Below are 25,742 nucleotides of genomic sequence, written 5' to 3'. Positions count from 1 at the left end.
TAAGTAAAATAAAAAAATAAAATGAACTTCTCACGCTAACTACAAATTTAAGTACTAATAATTGTTAACTGAGGAAGGAAATTTTTGGTAACACCTTCCCCCTACTAACTTCACTGAAAAAAATCCATGGGATGGAGTATATTGTTATAGACAACTAAAAATTATATTACTTTTTGGACAGTGACTTAGGTTGAGACATTAGGAAGCAAATAAATCTATTTATTTAACAACCTTAAATAAACTTAAATGTCTTGTAGGTGAACCAAGAAGTTAAAATTATGATCATCACCTAGGCATAATTGGGCAAATTATTGTCTCTATAACTCAGTTTTCTCATCCATAAAATAAAGATACTATCAGTATATACATTCTTGGGTTGTTATAAAGATTAAATAAATCAAAATTGTAAAGTGCCTCATACATAGCAAGAATTCAATAAAGTATTATTACTGTAGAGATAATAGAGAAACTGATTATAAGAAATCATAACCAGTGAAGTGGAAGGGAAAACTTTTTTTCTAGCATTATCTCATTAGTGAATTACAATAAATGCTTAAGATACATAAAAAGAAGTACACCCTCCCAATAACTAGACAGAAAAAACTTAATGAAATCATAAGAGATTACTTTGTTCAGTCCTTTGTAAATAAGTTGAAAATTCAGATCAAATAGATAATTATCTAGAAAAATATTAGTTATCAAAATGGACTTCAGAAAAGACAGGTATCTAAATAGACAAATTTCCTTAAAATAAATTTTAAGGAACTCCTCCCCCTTCATCAATAAATAGCAGGCCCAGATAGTTTCACAGAGCAATTCTACAGTTCTGTAAAAAGAAGATAATTACAATGTATTTAAAACCATTCCTCTTTAAAGTTCTCATCATCAGAAAAAAAAAAAATTGTAACTGTGTGGCGATAAATGTTAACTAAACCTGTTGGGGTGATTATTTCATAATATATACATGTATCAATCAAATCATTATGTTATACACCTAAAACTAACACAATGTTATATGTCAATTATATCTCAATTAAAACCAAAAATCGTTCAGAGATCAATTTTTGACAAGAGAGCATGAGGAGCTCTGCTAATCTGGTAACCCAATGGAACTAGTAAAATGATAACCAATGAAAAGCTCTGGAAAGAGTCCCAAGGACAAATGAAGAAACATCTATTCAAGAATATGCAGCAAAATTCAGTAAGAAAGGAGAGATCTATGGTATTTAAACTAAGACCTGTCCCTCCTTACCCACTATGAGTGAGGCAGACTCCTCTCCAACTGCTGTAGTCAAGAACACAAGGTTTCCTCTTATTCCAGCTCCCTGATGCAGGGCTTTCTTCTGAGGAGCAGCAGGACTTCAGTTTACCCCATCCTGCCCCCAGGTAGGTATTGCTAAGCCCCAGGCAAGTGATATTAAGAAGTGGGCATTCCCTTCTTCTGCCAAGCCCTCAACTATGGAACAAAGGCTATACTTTGGGCACAACGCTACTGAGAAACCAGAGTCCTGATCACCATTGCCCTGGCTAGTGAGGTGGTGGCTCTACCACTAAGAGAAGCAAGCCAAGAGGATATCAGGCTGCTGCCCACACTCCTACCCTTGCCTTCACTGAGTGCTCAGCTTCTAGAGCAGGGGTGTCATTCAGAGGAAAGCCTGTCACTGACCTTACCCCCAGAGCTCCAGAGCTGCCTGAGGGTAGAAATAGATAATAACAGATAGTTTGTAATCTCTTCCCGAAGGAACTGACTTCATTTGTAATAGAGCATGGAGAAGTTCAAGTTCTCAAGAACAGTTGAGGATGTGATGAAAGGCAACAGGAAGATTTGTGGATTTAAGAAAAAACATTCGGGGCACCTGGGAGGCTCAGTTGGTTAAGCGTCTGCCTTTGGCTCAGGTCAGATCTCAGGGTCCTGGGACTGAGCCCTGAGTCGGGCTCCCTGCTCAGAGGGGAGTCTGCTTGTCCCTCTCTCTGCCCCTCAACCCCGCTCATGCTCCCTTCTCTCTCTCGTTCTGCTCTCTCTCAAATAAATAAAATCTTAAAAAACTACCCAACATTCAAGACAATAGGCCAGATAGCTTGCAGGAGAGAACTTAGGTATAAGGAAGCTGAGAGGAACCCTCCTGTGGTCAGAATAAATACACCTCTGAAACTATTCCTTCAAAGAAGTCACAATTTAGACTAGTTTGTAAAGCAACTTAAGAGTCCAAGACACTGTTGAAAATAATAGAGCAGTAAATGTAGTTTAATGGTTGGGTGTGGTCAGATAAAGAGCGGGAGAGAGTCACACTGATTCCACTGTCATCTCAGAACAACTGTGGGCATACCCAGAGCTATAACTCCCTGAGCAACAGCATTAGAAGCTTACTTCACAAAAATAATTGATCTAGTTACTAAACAATAAATAACCAAGTAAATAACAACAACAAAAAAATCACAGATTGGGAAGGTACAAGAAGACCAGTATCCAGCTACAATATATAATGTCTAATACCTAAAATATCAAGGAGTGTCTGGCTGGCTTAGTTAGTAGAGCATGTGACTGTCAATCTCAGGGCTGTGAGTTCAAGCCCCATGTTGGGCATGGAGTCTACTTTTTAAAAAATAATCACGTAAACTAAGTAAAACATCAATATAAATATCTAAAATGTCTAGTTCCAACAAAATACAAGGAGGCATACAAAGAAACAGGAAAATATGACCCCTATACTGGGGGAAAAAAGCAGGCAACAGAAATTCCCTATGAGAGCAAACACACGTCAGATTTAAGAACAGCAAAAGACCTCAAAGTAGCCTTTATAAATATGTTCACGAAGTACAGGAAAGCATGATTATAGAAGTAAGAGGGTATGACAACAAAGTTGCATCAAACAGAGAATATTAATAAAGCAATAGAAATTACAAAAAAACACCAAAGGGAAATTTGGGGATTAAAAAGTATAATAACTGAAATAAAAAATTCACTAGAGGCGTTCAAAAGTAGATTTGAACTGGCAGGAAAAAATAAAAAAGCAAATGTGAAAATAGAGCAATTGAGATTATGCAAGCTGAAAAATGTCAGAGAAAAAAGAATGAAAAGAAATGGACAGAACCTCAGAGAAATGTAGAACAAGTGCCCAAACATACATGTAACAGAACTACCAAAAGAAAAGAACATCAAGAAAAGAGAAGAAAAAATATTTAAAGAAATTGCTGAAAATGTCCTAAATTTATTGAAAAGCAATAACTTACACATCCAGGAAGCTCTACAAACTCCAAAGAGAATAAACACAAAGAGAACCACAAACAGATACATCATACTAAAAATGCTAAAAGTCAAAAGCAACAGAAAAAACCTTGAACGTAACAAGAAAAAACCAACTTTTCACTTATAAAGGAACTGCATTAAGGTTAATAACTGACTTCTCAGCAAAACTGTGGAGTTTATCAGGCATTAAGATAACTATTCCAAGTGTTCAAAGAAAAAAAACTGCCAACCAAGAATCCAATATCCAGCAAAGCTATCATTCAGAAATGCAGGCAAAATAAGACTTTACAAGATAAACAAAAATGGAGAGAATCTGTTGCTAGTAACAATGTGTTGCCTTACAATAGACGCTAAAGGAAGTTCTATGAAGAGAAGAAACAAGGTCCACTCTTGAAAGTTATACTCAACATTTTACTAGAGACTCTAATCAGGGAAATTAGTCAAGAAAAAGAAATGCAAGGTATCCAGACTGTAACAGCAGAAATCATCTCTATTTGTAGATGACATGCTCTTTTATATACAAAATCCTGAGAAATTCACCTAAAACTATTAGAACTAAAAAATGAGTTCAGCAAAGGTACAGGATATCAAATCAACACAAAAATCAGTTGCATTTGTATAAATTAGCAGTGAACAATCCAAAAAATGAGATTAACAATTTCATTTAAGGTAGCTTCAAAAAAATACTTAAGAATTTAACAAAAGAAATGTAAAATTTATACTCTAGAAATCACACAACATTGTTGAAATAGATTAAAGAAGATCTAAATAAATGGGAAAACATCTCGTGTTCATTGATCACAAAATTTAACATTATTAAGATGGTAATACTCCTAAACTGACCTATAGATTCAATGCAATCCCTGTCGGAATCTCAGTTGACTTCTTTATAGAAATTGATAAGCTGATTCCAAAATTCATATGGAATTGCAATGGACCCAAATAGTCAAAACAATCCTTAAAAATAGAACAAGATAATAGTAATTACATCCTGGTTTCAAAATGTACTACAAATCAATGGTAACGAAAACAATGTGGCACTGGCATATGGATACATATACCAAACTAATGGAATAGAATTGAGAGTACAGAAACAAACCCACATATGGTCAATTTTCAACAAGGTGCCAAGACCATTCAACAGTAAGCGTGGGTGGGGGCGGGGGGAGGAATAGTCTTTTCAGTAAATGGTACTGGAACAAATAGATAGCCATATGCAAAAGAATGAAATGGGAGGCTTACTTTCCATCATAACAAAATTAACTCAAACTCAAAATTGATCAAAGACCTAAATTTAAGAGGTAAAAGTATCAAACACTTAGAAAAAGACAGACATAAATCTTTATGATCAGGGATTTGGCAAAAGATTCTTAAATATGATACCAAAGCATAAGCAACATTGGAAAAATTAAATAAATTGGACATCACCAAAATAAAAAACTTCTGTAATAGGACATCATCAAGAATATGAAAAGACAACCAAGAGAATGGCACGAAATATTTGTAAATCATATACCTAATAAGGGTTTATTATCTAAAATATATAAACTAAAAAAAAAACTTCTTACAATTCAGTGATAAAAAGACAACCCAATTTAAAAGTGGACAAAGGATATAAATAAATATTTCTCCAAGGAGGACTGAAATAAGCACAGGAAAAGATGTTTGACATCATTAGTCATCAGAGAAATGCAAATCAAAACCACAATGAAATACCAGTTCACACAAACTAGGAAGGCTAGAATCAAAAAATTAGAGAATAACAAGTGTTGGAAAGGAGGTAGAGAAATTGGAACCCTCATACACTAATGGAGATGTAAAATCGTACAGTCATTTTGGAAAACAGTCTAGTAGTTTCTCAAACATACATAGAGTTACCATACAACTGAGCAATTCCACTCCAAGGTATATACACAAAAGAAATGAATACTCAAAAACTTACACATGAATGCTTTCCACAGAATTACTCATAACAGCCAACAGCTGGAAAAAATCCAAATGTATATCAAGGGACAAATGGATAAACAAAATGTGAAATATTATTTGGCCATAAAAAGAATTAAGTACCAATACATGTATGAACCCTGAAAACACTGTTAAGTGAAAGAAACCAGTCAAGAAAGACCATGTATTACATGAGTCCATTCATACGAAAATCTAGAGACACAAAGTAGATTAGTGGTTGCTTAGGGCTGGAGAGGCTGTCATAGGGAGTAAAGAATGATAACTAAAGGTTACAGGGTTGCTTTCGAAGTGATGAAAATGTTCTAAAATCAACTTGTGGTGATGGTCACACATATCTGTGAATATATTAAATACTACCGAACTGTATACTTTGAGTGGTTATTTGAATGGTATATAAAATATATCTCAATAAAGCTTTTTTAAAAAATTCCAAGCATTTTTAAAAAGGAAAACATTACACAATTCTTTCTTGAAAGCACACATAACATTAAACTAAAGCCTGACAAAGACTGTACACAAAAAGAAAACTACAGAACAACTTCCCAATACTAACAATACATAATCAATTCCTCACACTGGGATAAATTGCAAAATATTTAAATGTAAAAAATGTGAACTGTGACTAAAAATCTAGAAGCATTAAACACTACACTGATAAATTCAACTATATAAAAACAAAAAAAGATCTACGCAGCAGAAGTCCCCATAAATAAAGTCAACAACAGACAAAAAAACTGGGAGGAAAATCTCTGCAAATCATGAAACATACACAGGGCTTGCTAATTATCCTGATATAATAAAATTCCCAGAAATTGATGAGAAAAATACCACAGCAGAAGTATGGAGAATGAATACAGACTGCACACAAAAAATGAAATACAAAGGGCTCTCAAACATATAAATAGTTGTTCAAACTCACTCTCAATATAAGAAGTGAAAATAAAACAACACAGAGAATATGAAATACTTAAGTATAAATGAAATAAAACATGTACAGGATTTGTACACTGAGAACTGTGAAACACTGATGAAAGAAGTGAATGAAGACCTAAATACATGGAGCGCCACATTCTGTTCATGAACTGGATAACTCATCAAGATGTCAATTCTTCCTAAACTCATCTAGAAGTTTAATGCAATTCCTAGGAAAATCCCAATAAGGTTTTACTACACACAGATACATAAAATCTTAAATTTATATAGAAAGGCAATAAAACTAGAATAGCTAAAATAATTCCGAAATATAAAAATAAAGTGGAAGAAATCACTCTCTCTACATTAGAGCTTACTATATAGCTGTAAGTAATCAAGACAGTACGGTACTAACAGAGAGATAGACATAAAGATCAATGGAACAAACGGAGTACCTAGCAATAAACCCACACAAATATACCCAACTTATTTATGACAAAGATGCCAAAGCAATTCGATGGAGTTTGATAGCCTTTTCAACAAAGGGCACAAAAGCAATTACATCCACAGGCAAAAAAATTAACCTTGACCTAAACCTCACACTTTAAATAAAAATGAACTCAAAATAGATCATGACTTAAATATTAAAAAAAAAAAACTATAAAACTTTTAGAGAAAAAAAAAGAAAAATGTTAAAATACCAAAGGCATGATCCATAAAAGAAAAACTGATAAACTAGACTGAATCAAAATCTAGTATGAGTAAACAACCCAGAACTATTATTGGGATTTTATTAATAACATATTCCTCCTGTAACTATGATGGTTAGACTCTTAAAGCAGGAATGGCTTAAGACTACAACTGAGGAACTTAAGACGTATGGGGAAAATAGGGTTAGAAGACTGAGGTTTTTGAGTCAATCTAGAAAAGCTTTTATAAGCATTTTCACATGGAGTAAAAGAGAATCCAGACAACATAACAAATATATATCATACAGCTTTTATTAGCCACACTAGATTTTGTATAATTAACTATATCTTGCTCACTAGAAATTTTTTAGTATCTCCTAACCCTGCTGTTCAAAAGAGATGATTAAAAAATCAGTCTTGGAATAAGACAAACATTACTCTGATACCAAAACCAGATAAAGACACCAGGGGGGTAAAAAAAAAAGAGAACTATAGGCCAATATTTCTGATGAACATACAACGTAAAAATCCTCAACAAAATACTAGCAAACTGGATCCAACAATACATTAAAATCATAAAAAAATCATTCATCACCATCCAGTGGGATATATTCCTGGTTTGTAAGGGTGATTCAGTATTTGCAAATCAATCAACATCACATCAATAAGAGAAAGGATAAGAACCATATAATCATTTCAGTAGATGCAGAAAAAGCATTTGACAAAGAATAACATCCATTCATGGCAAAAGCCAAAAAAAGGTGTAGAGGGAACATACCTCAACATAATAAAGACCATATATGAAAACCCACAGCAAACATCATACTCAATGGGGAAAAACTGAGAGCTTTCTACTCTCACCACTTTTATTCAACATAGAACTGGAAGTCCTTGCCACAGCAGTTAGCCAACAAAAAGAAATAAAAGGCATCTAAATCAGTAAGGAAGAAGTCAAACTTTCATTATTGGCAGATGATGTAACACTCTACGTAGAAAACATGAAAGACTCCAAAAAAACTACCAGAGCTAATATATGAAGTCAGTAAATTCACAGGACACAAAATCAATGTACAGGAATACGTTGCATTTCTATACACCAATAATGAAGCTGCAAAAAAGAAATTACGAATACAATCCCATTTATAATTACACCAAAAACAATTAAGATACCTAAGGAATAAAACTAACCGAAGACGTAAAAGAGCTGTACTCTGAAAAGCGTAAAACACTGATGAAAGAAAGTGAAGATGACACAAAGAAATGGAAAGACATTCCACGTTCATGGATTGAAAGACCAAATATTGTTAAAATGTCTATCCTACCCAAAACAATCTACACATTTAATGCAATCCCTATCAAAATACCACCAGCATTTTTCACAGACCTAGAACAATCCTAAAATTTGTATGGAACCACAAGAGACTCTGAATAGCTAAAGCAATCTTGAAAAAGAAAAGCAAAGCTGGAGTCATCACAATTCCAGATTTCAAGTTATATTACAAAGCTGTAGTTATCAAAACAGTATGGTACTGGCACAAAATCAGACACACAGATCAATGGAACAGAACAGAAAACCCAGAAATAAACCCACAAATATATGATCAATTAATCTCTAACAAAGCAGGAAAAAATATCCAATGGGAAAAAGACAGTATCTTGAACAAATGGTATTGGGAAAACTGGGCAGTAACATGCAAAAGAATGAAACTGGACCACTTTTGGGGTGCCTGGATAACTCAGTCAGTTAAGTGTCTGACTTCGGCTCAGGTCATGATCCCTGGGTCCTGGGACAGAGCCCTGCATCAAGTTCTCTGCTCAGTGGGAAGCCTGCTTCTCCCTCTGTTTCCCTGCTGGTGCACTCTCTCTCTTTCTCGATCGCTATCTCAAATAAACAAAAGAGAAAAGAAAAGAAAAGAAAAGAGAAAAGAAAAACAGAAACTGGACCACTTTCTTACACCGTACACAAAAATAAATTCAAATGGATTACAGACCTAAATTTGAGACCTGAAACCATAAAAATCCTAGAAGAGAACACAAGTAGTAACTTCTCTGACATTGATTGTAGCAATTTTTTTCTAGATATGTCTCCTGAGGCAAGGCAAACAGAAAGCAAAAAAAAAACTTGGGAACTATGTCAAAATAATAGGCTGCTTCTGCATAGTGACAGTGAAGGAAACATCAACAAAACTAAAACCTCCAGAATGGGAGAAGATACTTGCAAATGACATACCTGACAATGGGTTAATATCCAAAATACATAAAGAACTTACAAAACTCAACGCCCAAAAAACAAGTAATCCAATTAAAAAATGGACAGAAGACATGAACAGACACTTCTCCAAAAAAGACATCCAGATGGCCAATAGACACATGAAAAGATGCTCATCATCACTTATCCTCAGGGAAATGCAAATCCAAACAACAATAAGGTATCACTTCACACCTGTCAGAATGGCTAACATCAAAAACATGAGAAAGAACAGGTGTCAGCAAGGATGTAAAGAAAAAGGAACCCTCCTGCATTGTTGGTGGGAATGCAAACTGGTGCAACCACTGTGGAAGACGGTATGGAGGTTTCTCAAAAAGTTAAAAATAGAACTACCCTATGATGCAACAATTGCACTACTGGGTATTTACCCAAAGAATATAAAAACACTAATTTGAAGGGATACATGCACCTTCTATGTTTACTGCAGCATTATTTTCAATAGCTAAACTATGGAAGCAGCCAAAGTGTCCACTGATAGATGAATGGATAAGGAAGATGTGTGTGTGTGTGTGTGCACACGTGCACACGCTCGCACGCACAATGGAATATTATTCAGCCATAAAGAAGAAGAATGAAATCTGGCCATTTACAACAAGCTAGAGAATATATGCTAAACAAAGTAAGTCAGCTAGAGAAAGACAAATACTGTAAGATTTCACTGAAATGTGGAATTTAAGAAACAAGACAAATGATCAAAGGGAAAGAGAGAGAGAAACTAAGAAACAGGTCTTTAACTATAGAGAACAAACTGATGGTTACCAGAGGGGAGGTGGGGGGGGGGGAATGGGTTAAATAGGTGATAGGGATTAAGGAATGCACTTGTGATGAGCACCAGGTAATATATGAATTGTAGAATCACCATATTGTACATCTGAAACTAATTTAACACTATGTTAACTAACGAGTTAAAATAAAAACTAGAAAGAAAGAAATCCTGCCATTTGCAACAACGTGGATGGACCTTGAGGGCATTATGTTCAGTGAAATAAGACAGAGAAAGACACATACTGAATGATCTCACTTACATACAGAATCTTAGAAAAACAAACAAAGGACTCACAGATACAAAGAATATTGGTGGCTGCCAGAAGCAAGAGGTGGAAGGCTAGCCAAAATGGGTAAAGGTGGTCAGAAGGTATAAACTTCGTTATAAGATAAGTAAATCCTGAGCATGTAACATACAGTATGGCGACTGTACTATATCTGAAAGTTGCTTAGAGACTAAATCTTAAAAGTTCTCATCACAAGAAAAAAAATGTGACTATGTGTGATAATGGATGTTAACTAAACTTACTGTATCATTTTGAAATATATACATAAATCATTATGTTGTACTCCTATAAATAATACAATGTTTGAGATACGTCAATCATATCTCAAAAACTAATAATAAAATGTTCCTATCAAAAAAACAAAACAAAGCTGAAAATGTCAGCATCTTCCAAATGCTTTTTTTACCACCAAATAAAGTCCAGATTCACTGGAGGAAGAAAAAAAGCCGTTTCCATTTCTTAAAGATATTAAGTATATTAAGAGTCTTTTTAATTTCCCTGTGTTTGAAACCCCATCCTATCTGCTCTTCTATTCAATACTTTTATGATTCAGTAACTTACACTGACTGACTCCTACTTCTTAGTTCCCACTGTGCTGGAGATGTTTTCAATAAACTCCTAAATTATTATTCCACAAACTTCTTCATTGTACACAACGTCTTATAATCTTAGCACCTCTGCTCATACAATTTTATGCCAAATTCATAATACATCTTTTTTTTTTAAGATTTATTTATTTATTTCACAGAGATAGACAGCCAGCGAGAGAGGGAACACAAGCAGGGGGAGTGGGAGAGGAAGAAGCAGGCTCCCAGCGGAGGAGCCCGATGTGGGACTCGATCCCGGAACGCCGGGATCACACCCTGAGCCGAAGGCAGACACCTAACGACTGCGCTACCCAGGCGCCCCCATAATACAGCATTCTAACACAAAACTCTCCAGACTAATTTTTCAACTGCCTACTTTCTATATCCCCAATGCATCCAGAGTATAATTCTAAAATCTGGGGTTGCTTCCTCAGCTTCCTTATCTCCCTGGAGAGTTCATTGAAAATAACTGTTCCTGCTGAGCAAACTGCTTTTTTTCTCATTTCTATTCCCAAGCTCCAGTTCTTTCTATATAAGTATTTCCAACAGGAGGCTCTCAAAACATAGTTTGGAATTAAAACTCCGGTGCTTGAGGAAACTATGTATCTGTATGTACACGACTGGGGAAGATTTACATCTTGTAAAATTTTCCAGTTACCTGACTCCTGTTTGATTTGAATGGTAGGCTTGATACCAGGCGGCAAAGGAGACTGCTGAGGCTGTTGCTGATGAGAGACTGGCGCCGGCTGAGCCACCTGCTGCTGGGTCTGCTGCTGCACTGGATGCAACTGCTGCTTAGGAGACTGCTGATGCTGTTTGGGAAACTGTGCAAGAATCTGAGTTGGGGCACCCACTAAACTTTTGGGGGAAGGAAGTCTGGTTGATGCCATTTTGATCGCTGATGTAGATACGCCTGTAGAAGAGTAGGGGGAAAAGAATTTATTTAATAGTAAAGCATACTTGAAGCTACATCTTGTAGCAGATGATAAAGACTAGGTAAATCAATAGGAATAATGATTAAGCACCTGTTAAATGTCATACATAATACGTGGTAGTTTACATATTTGATATACAGTACTCAAACTTTTCAAGGAAGGTATCATTGTTCTCACACTCAAAAAATATTGATTTTCCCTTGGTGAACACTTGGAATGAAAGAGACAAAATATCAGAAAGGATACTCACATGTCTCTCAATAAATTTTCTGGTGGAATATACAGGTTCTTAATGTGAATAACACAACAACACAGCAAACTAAGTTCTGAATCTTATTTGTAATACGTTTTTAAAATATTTCTTTTCAGGTTCCAATACGTCAATTTAAACAAGGCAAGAGAAAATATTTCACACTGAACCATTCATCTTTTGACCTATTCAGCATGGCAAAGTAGTTTTTCTATACCTCATTGTTGATGATCTATAAATTAAAGTCATTTCTTGAGAACTCTAAGTGGGTCATTAAGTAATCTGTGAAAAATGACAAGTGGGCATACTCAATACATCCACAGCGAAACAATTCTGATGACATAAGGTATTAAAGACATTGCTTCTCAGTGCAATGCTAATATTAGCAGCATGCATAGGTAAGGAGTACCAGTAACTTCCACTAAAGATGTATGAGTCTGAGAGAGATTCTTCCCTCTCTATATCATCAGTAATTTTCTTTTTTTTTTTCCCATCGGTAATTTTCTTATAATTCTTCAACAACACAACAGGACTATTATCTGTAAATGATTTAATTTCCCTTACAACCTGTAATATAACTCATCAATTTGTTCAGCACTGCTGAAATGAAATCAAACTCATAAATTAATACACTAATTGTCAAATTCTTAGGCTATGTCACACTTTCTTCCATACCCCCCTTTATGACAATTATATTGCATTATAGAAAAAATTTTAAACAATATCACATTCCTATGTAAAATGTTTCTGGTGAGTGATAAAGATGGAAAAGAAACCTTGAGAAGTCATTCTGATTCCCGTGGCCTCAGCTCCCCCATCTCTTGAATTTCCCTTGGCCTACAAGTCTCTAAAGGTTGCTGTGTGGATCAGGTAAAAATCAGACTGAGACTACTTTGAGAGACAAGAGGTGTAATCAGAATCACCTGGAGGGCTTACCCACATTCCCTACACATTCTCCCACCTCATCCAAACCCATCCCTCCCCAAATACTAGTATTTTGGTGACATGTGTGTGTTATACTGCTTAGCTGTGCTTAACTAGATTATCTCTGGAGCCCCATCCAGCACCAACATTTTAAGACTCAATAGGTATAAAGTTTTATACAAGTTAAAGATACTATTTTTAAACTATTTAAAAGCTCTAATCTTTATATTGAATTTATAATGAACTCTTGTATTAATTGAGATAAAGTGTGCACAAGGGAAATTCCCTCTTGTTCTCCAAATAGTTTTTAAATAGTAGAAGTATGTGATGTAAAAAGCAGTCAGGATAACTTTAGAATCAGAAAACTATGTCCAAATTGCGCCTTCAACACATAAACACATTAACAGCTGTGTGATCTGACTGAAGTACTTACTCTGCGTATTTGTTCATTCAGTAAAAATTTACTGAGCACAGACTTTGTGCCAGATCCTTGGAAAACTATACTGTATCCATGAAACAGTCCTTACCTTCAGAAAGGTTACAAGAGAAGACGATCAAATGATTATACAGATCTATTACTACAAACTGTAATGAAGGCAATTTTTAACAAGTGAAAGGTCCTCTTCCTTTTGCCCTTTGTTTCCCAAACAATTCAGCACTAAAGCTGTCAGCTGGTGCAAAGCAAGATGAACAACTACGTAGCTAAACAGAAGAGTGGCTTAGCATGAAATGTCAGAGCCCACTGCAGAAACTGGGCTAGCATGGGAATCAGAGTAAGATGAGGAGGGTGTCCATGCTGGGGAAACTCAGGGGACAGCATGCATGTAGTTAGAGCCCAAGTAAGACACAGAGGGGTTCCATGAGTGTGAGCCACCTAACACAGAGCCTCAAAGCTTGAGAAGAATGTCCACTGGAAGGGGTGGCTAAGGCAGTATCAGAATCCAAACTAAATGAAAAGGCCTTCTGGGTGGAAGGGCAGCCTGTCATAGGTGTTAGAGCTGAGAAGGGTGAGACTGGCATCCATGCAAAAGGGTGATGTGGAGAAACGGGGGGGGGGGGCAGTGATGCAGGAGTCTGCAGGGTATCAGAGCCTGAGAGGAGTGAGAAAGCATCTGCGTGGAGGTGGGGGCAACAGCAACAACAACAGACTGGTTGCATATGGGGGAGCTGACAAAATAAGTAAATACACGAAAGATAATGGAAGTCAGGTTTTTCACAATCAAAGAAGGGAAAGGAGAAAACTAGAGTCGTTTGACTGAAATTAGATGTATCAGTATGAACCCACAGTTTTCAATATATAGAAATAAACACAGATAAAAATATGTGTGTGTTGGGGCGCCTGGGTGGCACAGCGGTTAAGCGTCTGCCTTCGGCTCAGGGCGTGATCCCGGCGTTATGGGATCGAGCCCCACATCAGGCTCCTCCGCTGTGAGCCTGCTTCTTCCTCTCCCACTCCCCCTGCTTGTGTTCCCTCTCTCGCTGGCTGTCTCTATCTCTCTGTCAAATAAATAAATAAAATCTTAAAAAAAAAATATGTGTGTGTATAAATGTGCACACATAACATACCAGCAGCATATCTAGCATCCAGGTTCTAGCTAATTATTACTTTCCACTAAAAGGAATCAGGGTTCCTTGGAAAAATGGCTGATTCCAGGGCTAGAGTAGGAAAAGTACAAGATGAGCTTGGTAAATATAAAAGATCTGTACTCCTTTTTTGTTATGCCTTTAACAGAAAATTGACTGTTTGAACCAAAAATAATAACAATGCAATATGGGGTTTGTAACATACAGAACTAAAATGCAGGACAACCATAGCACAGGATGAGAGAGAGAAAACAGAAGTGTACTATTCTAAGATTCTAACACAATATGGGAAGTGGTATATTACAAGACAGAATGTTATAAATTAAAAATGCATAATGTAAATTCTAGGGCTGAGTTCTCAACCAAGGGCAGCTTGCTCCCTCCTACTTCCACAGTTGGCAATCACTGGAAACATTTTTCATTGTCATGACAGGGGCTATGGCTACCAGTATCTAGTAGGCAGAGGTTAGAAATGCTATTAAGGGGGCGCCTGGGTGGCACAGCGGTTAAGCGTCTGCCTTCGGCTCAGGGCGTGATCCCGGCGTTGTGGGATCGAGCCCATCAGGCTCCTCTGCTGGGAGCCTGCTTCTTCCTCTCCCACTCCCCCTGCTTGTGTTCCCTCTCTCTCTGGCTGTCTCTCTCTGTCAAATAAATAAATAAAATCTTAAAAAAAAAAAAAAAAGAAAGAAATGCTATTAAGCATCCTATAATGTGCAGGTTAGCCCCTCACAGCAAAGAATTATCTGGCCCAAAATGTCCATATGTGGAGGCTGAGACCCAACTCTAGAAAAACTATTTAAAAAGTATTTAAAAAAAAAAAAATTACACACACACACACAGCTACGAAGCCAATGGAAGAGATAAAATGATACCCTTTAAAAAAAAAAAATCCAAAAGATGAGAATAGAGGGAAAAGGAAACAAAGAATAGAGAAGATGAATAAAAAACAATTATCAAGATAGCAGACTTGAACTCAATCATATTGATAATTACATTAAACGTAAGCAGACTCAGTAATTCAATTAAAAGGCAGAGACGGTCATGGATTTAAAAAAGTAAGCCTTAATTATATAATGTTCTTAAGAGATGTATTTTATTTATTTAATTTTTTAAAAGATTTTATTTTTAAGTAATCTCTACACCCAAAGTGGGGCTCAAACTTACAACTCCAAGATCAAGAATCACATGCTCTACTGACTTAGCCAGCCAGGCGCCCCAAGAGATGCATTTTAAACACAAAGGAGATATGGGTTAAAAGTAAAAGGATGAAAAAAGATATATCATGCAAACACTAATTATAAGAAAGTTGGATGGCTACATTAATATCAGAAAAGGTAGACATTAAAACAAGAAGTATTACCAGAGGAAAAAAAAGCAATGCTTTATAAAAAGGAGGTGGTTTCATCAAGAAGAAACAAAAGTCAACTATACTTCACTAATAAAAATGTAAAAAATAAATAAAACAACGATCCTAAATGTGCATGCACCTAACAACAGAGATCAAAATACATGAGAAAAAAACTGACAGTGTTGAAAATTATGCACAAGGCCACAATTATAGCTGGAGATATTTCCACTCCTCTCTCAGTAACTGATATTACAACTAGACAAAAAAAAAAAAAAATTAAAAAAGGTATTTGAGGGGCGCCTGGGTGGCTCAGTTGTTAAGCGTCCGCCTTCGGCTCAGGGCGTGATCCCGGCATTCTGGGATCGAGCCCCACATTGGGCTCCTCCGCTAGGAGCCTGCTTCTTCCTCTCCCACTCCCCCTGCTTGTGTTCCCTCTCTCGCTGGCTGTCTCTGTCAAATAAATAAATAAAATCTTAAAAAAAAAAATAAAAAATAAAAAAATAAAAAAGGTATTTGAACAATTCTATCAACCAATTTAACCCATTGACATGTCAAGACCAAATAAAAAGTCAATTGTTCTAAAACTATTAAATAATCTAATACAGTATATACTCTTAGTTGCCTGGTTAATTTTCTTTCTCCTCTGCCTTTTGTCCTTTCTAACAAAAACCCATTTTCTCCCTTCAAAAGGATCCACCTTCCTGGGTACTGCCATTTATTTTATGGAGGGCCCCAAGCCAGCCCCAGAGGGAAATTTCTAATTGATCTAAGCCAGTTACGATGGCTCCATTCCTCTTGACAGGGACTAATTTAGGCTAGGGCGTATGACACAGTTGTGGCCAACAAGACAGAAGATCCTTCTCCTGGGAACTTCTGGGAAAGGTTTTCTCTTCCCTGAGAGAGACTCACAAAAGGGGACTGTCTCTTCTTCCTGTGCCCATTGTCATATCTGGATGAGATACATGAAATTGTTGCACTCATCCTGTGACCGTGATGTGAGCTACCTGAGAAAAAAGCTGACACACCAAGGAAAGCCAAGAAGAAACTTCTTGATGGCTCCAGTGAGCTACTATTTAACTTAATTGAAACTTCTCTGCTTCTGGACTTTTGGTTTTATGAGATAATAAATTTTCTTATTAAAAACCAATTGCTCAGTAGATTTATGTAAAGTCATTCAATCACTTATCGAATTTTGCAATTCAAGTTATGCATTAATAACCCAGGGCTCCATAACAATCAAACATATGAATGCCAAAAGAATATAGGCTACTGTGAATACCACCGAAGCAAACATAACAGGCCATAATTGGAGAAATTAAATACAGTTCAGGCTACATTAGTAACTCTGAATAAACATGAACTACTTGGAGTTTTAACATGAGCCCCAAGGAAAGAATGAAGCCCAAAACACACACAAAAAAAACAAAGTCATGTAATTGAAGGGCAAAGAAGATACATAACTGTAAGAATATTACCTGTGTTTTATCTTATACTCATAGAGATTATAGGGAAAAACCAGGTATTAAACAACTGGCTGGTTAAACAGCATGCCATTCAAAAATTTTTTTAATCCTGGAAATTATACTCCCACCCCCCAATTTTTGTAAACAGAAGGAACAAAGACTTAATAGTGGACACATACTAGTAAAATATTCTAAGATGATATAGTTCAGGGAAATAAAATATAATATTTAGCAACCTCTACAAAAAAAATTTCATGCCTGGGTGGCTCAGTTGGTTAAGTGTCTGCCTCTGGCTCAGGTCATGATCCCAGATCTGGGATCAAGCCCCATATGGAGCTCCCTGCTCAGTGGAGAGTCTGCTTTTCCCACTCATTCTTCCTCTGTGCTCTTTCTCTGTCAAATAAATAAATAAAATCTTAAAAAAAAATATTTGGGGAGTACTTATAAAAAAATTCTAACCCTCTGATTTGGTAATCCTTCTCTTGAAAGCTGGTTCTAAGAAAAGAGAGGGCTCAATTAAATTCACAAAGATGTCTGCTATAAGTAAATCTACAATATCAAAATCTAGAAATACTCTAAATATCCAACACTGAGAGAATAATTTAATAAACTGCAATAGTAATAGAAATATTAAATAGCACTGAAAATAATTAGGGTAATTCAGAAAAATAGAAGAATGTTTTATGAAAAAAGTATGATACTAAACGGAATATGGGTTTTTTATTCCAAATAAATAAAAAAATTTATTCACATAGGTAAAAAGGCATTAAAACATAAAATGGAAAGTGCTACTGTGATACAGTGGTAGGATTACTGATGGGCATTTGTTCTCTAAAATTATTTAATCCATTAATATTTTAAGGTTTTAAAAAAATTTAGGTGCTAAATGAGGACCACATTTGAAATGACGGGGTTGGGGGATTTCATGAAACAAATGGAAAACAGGAACTGCATTCAGGGAGAGCCTAAAGAAAATCAATATAGTGAAGAGAACAGGAATATTTAGTGGATACAACTGAAAGCAATATGTTACTCAGGTTGAAGTGGGGTCAAGGAAGGAAAATAAAAGGTCAGTGGACAACAGACTCAGTATTGGGTAAATAATTCATGAAGTCCACAAAAGAATATGAGGAGAAGAATGACATGAAAGAAAATTTCTCTCACCAAAATATGAGAAAAGACAATGGCAACAGGATTTATCCGAGAAATAGGATGAATGAAAAGTAGAAAGGTCACAGTAATCAACCTGTGTAATGAACAATAGCCTATTATTTGGCTTACGAAGAACAAGAAGAGTGACACAGATTTAAGAGGTAACAAAAAAAGCTATGCAATCTACATGGGAAAAAAGGGGAGGAATCAAGTATGAAGCAGTCACCTAATAAACTATTTCCTTCTATGCTCATAAAGCACATTTCAACTATCACCTTCTTTTTGTATTACCAGCACCGGACTTACAACCACCAAATTAAAAATTATCTCTTCCAAACACTAAAGTGTACGGTGTGTATGGGTACGTTACCTTTAATCAAACAGAAAAAATATAATATGTACATATGTACTTACATATCTAAAAAACAGAAGGATAAATAAAAAACTAATTAAAGGCAAAAAAGGTTACCAATCAGGGAAAGACAAAAAAGGGTATAAGAATTGCAAATCAAAGATAGACTTCTCAGAACACACCTTGTTTAGTGCATTTGACTATGGAAAATGAACTTTTATGCAATTATAAATTAAGTAAAAGATGTTTAAATTGCAATCAGTAAAAACAAAACATAATGACACAAAGTGAAAGTACCCTAAGAACCAAAAGAACCATAATAAAATCTTAAATTCTGTTCAATAATCATACTGTTAGTCATCACACTGGTTTTGTTATTCTGAAACTATTATATGTTACAGGGTAAGTCAAATACATAACTTTATTAATTGTTAGAAACCAGGATTTTCAGCGTAAAGCGAACAAAGATACAATTATACAAACAGAAAAACAAAGAAGTAAAAAACCATAATTCTAAATGGGAATTGTTAATATTAGTATGAACGGATGATGTATTTCCTCCTCGAAAAAAAGGGAACTCCAGTTCTGCCCACAGAAAAGATTTAGAAACAATGACCAATCCAGTAGCAATGACCATTCCCACAGTGCCCAGACTGTGGTATCTAAACGCCATTTCTCACTAAGAGACCAGGGCTCCTTGAAAAAATGTCTAACTCCAAATCTGGGGCAGAAACCATATAAAATGAACCTAGAACATCTTGTCATATCACAAAATAAGGACTATTAAGGGCTAATGTCATTGTGTCAAAAGAATCTATGAGCCAACTTGAAGAGACTCCCCCTGGAATGTATGGGAAAATGTGAGCACCAAAAGAAGATCTGCAGTAGATTAACAGACATCAAAAATCTTAATAATATGGAGAATAAAAATTTCACTGGTCACTGAACTAACTCATTATCTAGAAACACAAAGAGAGGGAAATACTTGGGCATTTATATTGCTTTTATGAACTACACCTCAGAGTAACCAGTGGTAATAAGGGAAAGTTCTTCTTTAAGAATTCCATCTAATAAATGAAGAAAATAAGATAAAATTCATTTTGCAACTATCAATAAAATAATGACTCGTAGGCGAAGACTAGCAATAGCTATTAAAACAGTTGGTAATACTTGTACCTACTGATCAATGTTAATATCATCAGAGACAAATCAAACGCTATGTGCCTCCTAAAGAGATACAACAGCAAGTACACAATACCACTTAGAAAATGTTCAACCCCGGGGAGTCTGGGTGGCTCAGTCAGTTAAGCGTCTGACTTCGGCTCAGGTCATGATCTCAGGGTCCTGGGATCAAGCCCCACTCAGGGGGCAGTCTGTTTATCCCTCTCTCTCTGCCCCTCCCCCCACTCGTGCTCTGTCTCTCTCTCTCAAATAAATAAATCTTTAAAAAAATGTTCAATCGCCCACCTCCAAAAACAATCAGACTTAAATCCAATCAAGCTTCTTGATTCAACTATCAGTTTTGTGGAAATATATCAAACAGGAGAACTTGGTACACCACAACATGGGGATAAAAATCAGTAAAATCTAGACTATGGGAAACGCTCATGAAAAATGATGGATTTCTTCAACAAATTGCAAAGGAAAAAAAAAAGAAAAGGAAGAGAGACTTATTAAGTTAAAAAAGACATAACCATATCAATCAATGTGTGGACTTTGGATCCCAGTTAAAGAAAAATTTTTTATGGCATGATCGAGAAAACTTGCATAGGAACTGAATATTTTATTATATCAAGAAATTATTGTTAAAATTCTAGGTAATAGTGTCATTGTGAGTTGTAATTTTTTTTTAGGGATACATACTGAAGTATTTATAGCTGAAATTATATAGTATCTGGGATCTGCTTCCAAACATTCCAGGTCAAAAGTGTGTGGAGGGAAATAGTAGGTACAGATGAAACAAGACTCACCTTATATTGCCCATCTCTGAAGCTGGGCAATGGGCTCTTGGAGGTTCATTTTACTGGTCTCTCTACTTACATATGATTGGAATTTTCCATAATAAAAAATGTTTTAAATCATCCTGTAAACTTTTATTTTTTTAAAGATTTTATTCATTTGAGAGAGACAGAGTGCAAGTGAGAGCACAAGCAGGGGGAGCAGCAGAGAGAGAGGGAGAAGCAGATTCCCCACTGAGCGGGAAGCCTGATATGGGGCTCGATCCAGGACGCCGAGATCACAACCTGAGCCGAAAGCAGCCATTTAACTGACTGAGCCACCCAGGCGCCCCTAAATCATCCTTTAAACTTTTAGATGACAAACTCAGAATAGCCATTCTAACTGGTAGAATTTTAATTCCCATATTCGAAATATTAAGGGATTCCTTTTCCTTCCCACAGCATGAGCCAACCATATCTACACCCCCCCGCCCGCCACCTTTAGAAACATCTCTACCCTTATAAACATGGGTTCACCTACCAGGTTACTGCCATTAAGACTCTTCCCCCTCTACTACCAGCTGCCCCTACAAGAATAACCAGAGACAGATACATCAGCTCTAAAATAGCCTGTCTCCCAGTCCCCAACAGAAGCAGACACTGAATGCCCTTGTCCCCCAGTTAGCCACAAAGCTGCTACAGAAGCCCTACAGTCAGAATGACATCTCTGGTCTGTATATTACCACTTCTACTAACATTTATCTTTTTTAGAAGGAATCGCCCTAATTTTTTTGGCACTAATAATAGCTAAATTAAATATCTCAAAGACTCAAAAGAATCATAGTTTCCCTGAGTATCTGCATTCATGAGTTTATATTTACAGCTCCCATGCTCTATTGAATTCCAGTGAATTTCCAAGAAATCTGAGATATCTTGTTCAGTTCTCCTAAAACTACCTGAAGCTCAAAAAGATACAGGATACTAAGAAGCAAAGGAGAAAAAGGGAAGTCCTAAATTCCCAAGAGTTTGAGAGGATATGGAAAAAATAGTGTGAAAAAGAGAAGAATGGAATATTCATTTTGCCTAAAGATATTTCACTAGTAGCGGGGCACATGGGTGGCTCAGTCCGTTAAGCAGCTGTCTTTGGCTCAGGTCATGATCCCAGGGTCCTGGGATGGAGCCCCGCATCAGGCTCCCTGCTCAGCGGAGAGTCTGCATCTCCCTCTGTCTCTCCCCCGCTAGTGCTCATGCTCTCTCAAATAAATAAATAAATAAAATCTTAAAAAACAACAAAAGAAAGATACTTCATTAGTAGCCAAGAGAAAGACCCTTTTTATCTCCAGTAATAACACCTTCCTTTGGAAGAACAGAAATCTTTCTAATAGTTCAATAAAACGTCAACAAACTGTGTGATGAGTACTAGAAGGGAAAAATAATTATCAGTGGATGATATTTTGACACAGGGGTCACTCAGGTAAGGAGAGAAGTGGCCTTTCCTTCTCTTACTTTCAAATTTTAAGAGTGAATTTGGATTATGTTTGCAACCAACATTTTCAACAGACCTTCTGTATAAAAATTATTTCTATTTTTAATAATACTGTATTATAGTTGACTGCTGCACAAACAGAAAGGTTAGGATGTTTTTTAAAAAATTACTTAAAGAAACAAATAAAAGAAAATTTTTAACCTATTTTCCTGTCCTTGATTGAGACATTAGATAGGTATTAGAGCCAGGAAATAATGACAGATGCTTTCACATCCTAGCATTAGGGCTGTAGGGTAAAGGAATACTGACGGCATCGCATCTATGTAGCCTCTTCCTTGCCTAGAGGGTTCCACAGAACACACTAAACATTACTAAAACAAGGATGAAAAATACTTGTGTTTTCCTATTCTAGTGCTTATATTCACTACTAGTTCATAAACTAGGATATTTTCAAGTTCCACTCTATCTTTAGCTATGTATTGTTCAAGTAAAATCCAAGGGCAACTAAGCTGTGTTCTATATTGTCTCTATGCTCCCTTTGACGGACTACAACCATGGGTATGATTTCTGTACAGTACATGCTTCTCTCCCATCCTCACCTCAAGACTCACCAACAGTAAGATTTCTGACAGGGTGCTATCTGCCTTTCATAGGGAGAAACACAAGGACATGGAAGAGAGCTAAACTTATTTGGGCTAACATGGAACTGAGATTTCCACATTTCCTTTCCTCTGCTATTACTAAGCAGCAATTGTCCTTCGTTCAGCCATAGTTCTTCTTAATACCTCCCATCACCACCAATACAGAAAAACTTAGGGAGACTGAAGAAAAGGTGAATGACATGTCCTTAAAATCATCCTCTTCCTCCTGCTTCTTATCGCTGGGTAACTTACTCTGAAGAGGCTGTATACTTAATGTTTCCCCTGAAGACCCTTGAGTAAAATATGGTTGACTCAAACAACACAGGTTTGAACTGCATGGGTCCACTCATCCACAGATCTTTTTCAATAAATACAGTATGAGAAATTTATTTTCTCTTCCTTATGATTTTAATAACATTTTCCCTTCTCTAGCTTACTTCATTGTAAGAATACAGTATATGATGGATACAACATATGAAATATGATTGTTATAATCTATTGATTGTTACCAGTAAGGCTTCCCGTCAAAGAAGGCTATTAGTAGTTAAGTTCTGGGGGAGTCAAAAGTTATATGTGGATTTTCAACTGTGCCAGGGGTCAGTGCTCCTAATCCCTATGTTGCTCAAAGGTCAACTGTAATTTCAAGTTCCTCATTTAAGAATTTCGTTGGGGGGGACCTGGCTGGCTCAGTCAGTAGAGTATGTGACTCCTGACCTCAGGGCTGTAAGTTCAAGCCCCATGTTGGGTGTAGAGATTACTTAAAAATAGTAAAAATATTTTAAAATAAATAAATAAATAAATCCTTATACTCAAGATATTTGTATATCCCTTTGAAATTTGTTGTTGACAGGATTAATGTACATTTTGTAAATATTAATTGCCTAGATGATTAGGTACTATGTATTTGGAAAAAAAATCTTGGAGAAAAGATGTTAATATAGGAAAACTGAGTAACCCACTATCTTGACAGTCTCAGACTGGGGTAAGGGGAGTGGTAATTTCTGATATAAAAGCAGGGATCTTCATACCCAAAGCAGAAAAATACACCCAGATGGTTTTCTTCAAAATTCCCATATATCACAGGTACAGAATTACATGGCATATCACCACTCACCTTGTGCTACTGTTGACATGACCACAGATGGTGTGGAAGATACCACAGCTGTTACTGCAACTGTATTAGGAATAGGTGATGGTGTAGAACTGCTGCTGCCACTGCTGCTACTACTGACCAGGGAGGACTGTGAAGCAGTTATAACCACTGGTGGCTTCTGGGTTGTGGAAGCAATGACTGATGTTGGTACAAGCTTAGTGACTGCTGCATAGTTATGGGATTTGGAGAGAATGTTGGGCACGAAGGTTGAACTTGGTGATGTGGTCACTATAATAACCTAAGGAAGGAAAAATAAGTTATTTTCATGAACCCACTATACTACTAATGTATCTAGACTCATAGTTATATATAATCCAAAAATAGCTTATGAAATATGAAGAAACAATTCATCAAAGAGAGATCTGCAACTAAAAATATGTGTAAGCTTTCCTTTACTAGTAATCATGAAAATATGTTTAAAAGAAACAATTTTTACCAACCAAATATTTTTAAAAACAATGTTCAATGCTGTATAAGATACAGTGAAATAAGCACTTCAATATACTGCTTAGGGAGTATAATGGACACAATCTTTCTAGAAAGTAATTTGGATAATCATTCATTTATGAATATTTGTTGAGCATCTACTATGTGCCAGGCATGGTTCTAGATGCTGGGGACAGTGGAATGAACAAAGCAGACAAAGTTCATACTTCCATGGAGCTAAATTCTAATAGGTGGGGAGGGAAACAATAAACAAATTAGAAAAGTAAATATATGTCATATGGAGATAAATGGAAGAGACAATAAAGCAGGATAGGAAATAAAGAATATTAGGAGTACCATGCTATTTTTTATACAGTATTCAATGAAAATGTCTCTGATAAGGTCACATTCGAGCAGAAACTAGAAGCGGGGCTGTGAACCATGTTGCCACCTTGAGGAACTGCATCCAACGGCACAGAAAGCGCAAATAAAAAGGCCCTGCGGCAGAAGCAAGCTTGGTGTCTTCACTAAACTTCAAGGACCTAATGAATGGGATCGGATTTTAGGACACAGAGAAGTACTAGGAGACAGAATCGGGGAAGTAATGAGGGACTAGGTGATGGAAGATCACGTTGATGCTATATACCCTTGATATGATATGATGAAAATGGCACTTTATCAATGTGGTCTTCCTTCCAAAAATGGCAAATCCTAGTCTAATCATTTGAAAAACATCAGACAAACTCCAATAGTGGAGCATCTTACAAAATATTTGACCAGTGTTCTTTAAAACTGCCAAACACAAGAGAAGGCTTGAGAAACTTTCACAGCCAAGAGGAACGTAAGAAGGCATGACAAGTAACTGTAATGTGGTATCTGGGAACAGAGGAAGACAATGGGTTAAGAAATCTGAATAACCACGGACTTTAGTTAATCCTAATGCATCAATACTAGTTCATTAATTACAACAAAGTACCATAGTAATATAAAATGTTAAGAACAGTGGAAACTGAGTGTAAGACATATGAGAATTCTCTGTACTATCATCTCAATTTTTCTGTAAACTTAAAAAGTACAGTAGGGCAGAGGTAGTAGAAACAGGGAGACAAATTAGGATGCTCGTGGAATAAAGCAAGCAGAGATGATCATGACTAAAGTGTTTATAGCAGAAGGGGTGAAAAGTAAACAGATTCTGAATATACTTTAAGGTAAACCAACAGGATTCGCTCGCAGCTTGATACAGGGAATGGAAGGGAAAAAAGAAGCAGGAAAGAGACTTCAAAGTCAGCCTGTATGGCTAGAAAAGTGTAGAAGACATAGGGAGGCAAAGAATTTCAGATGAGAAAGAACAGGACGGAGCAAAGAACCTA

General features: G+C 36.2%; 1 protein-coding gene across 10 annotated transcripts in view; it reads right to left on the bottom strand.

Annotated features, from left to right (window-relative positions):
• EMSY (EMSY transcriptional repressor, BRCA2 interacting) overlaps positions 1-25,742 on the bottom strand; it is a 97,534-nt gene that overhangs the window by 46,582 nt on the left and 25,210 nt on the right. For all 10 annotated transcript variants that reach the window (XM_045816150.2, XM_045816159.2, XM_045816153.2 and 7 more), the window contains 2 exons: positions 23,908-24,184; positions 11,380-11,634 (listed from right to left, as the gene is read on the bottom strand). In XM_045816150.2, the coding sequence (XP_045672106.1) occupies positions 11,380-11,634; positions 23,908-24,184 (532 nt within the window). The remainder of the gene's footprint in view (positions 1-11,379; positions 11,635-23,907; positions 24,185-25,742) is intronic.

The sequence above is a fragment of the Ursus americanus genome, chromosome 16 (genome assembly GCF_024610735.1).
Source record: "Ursus americanus isolate L20-20 chromosome 16, mUrsAme1.1.p, whole genome shotgun sequence".
In the NCBI taxonomy this organism is placed as follows: Eukaryota; Metazoa; Chordata; class Mammalia; order Carnivora; family Ursidae; genus Ursus; species Ursus americanus.
The sequence above is the reverse complement of the archived record's forward strand: the minus strand, read 5'-3'. Positions and strand labels throughout refer to the sequence as shown.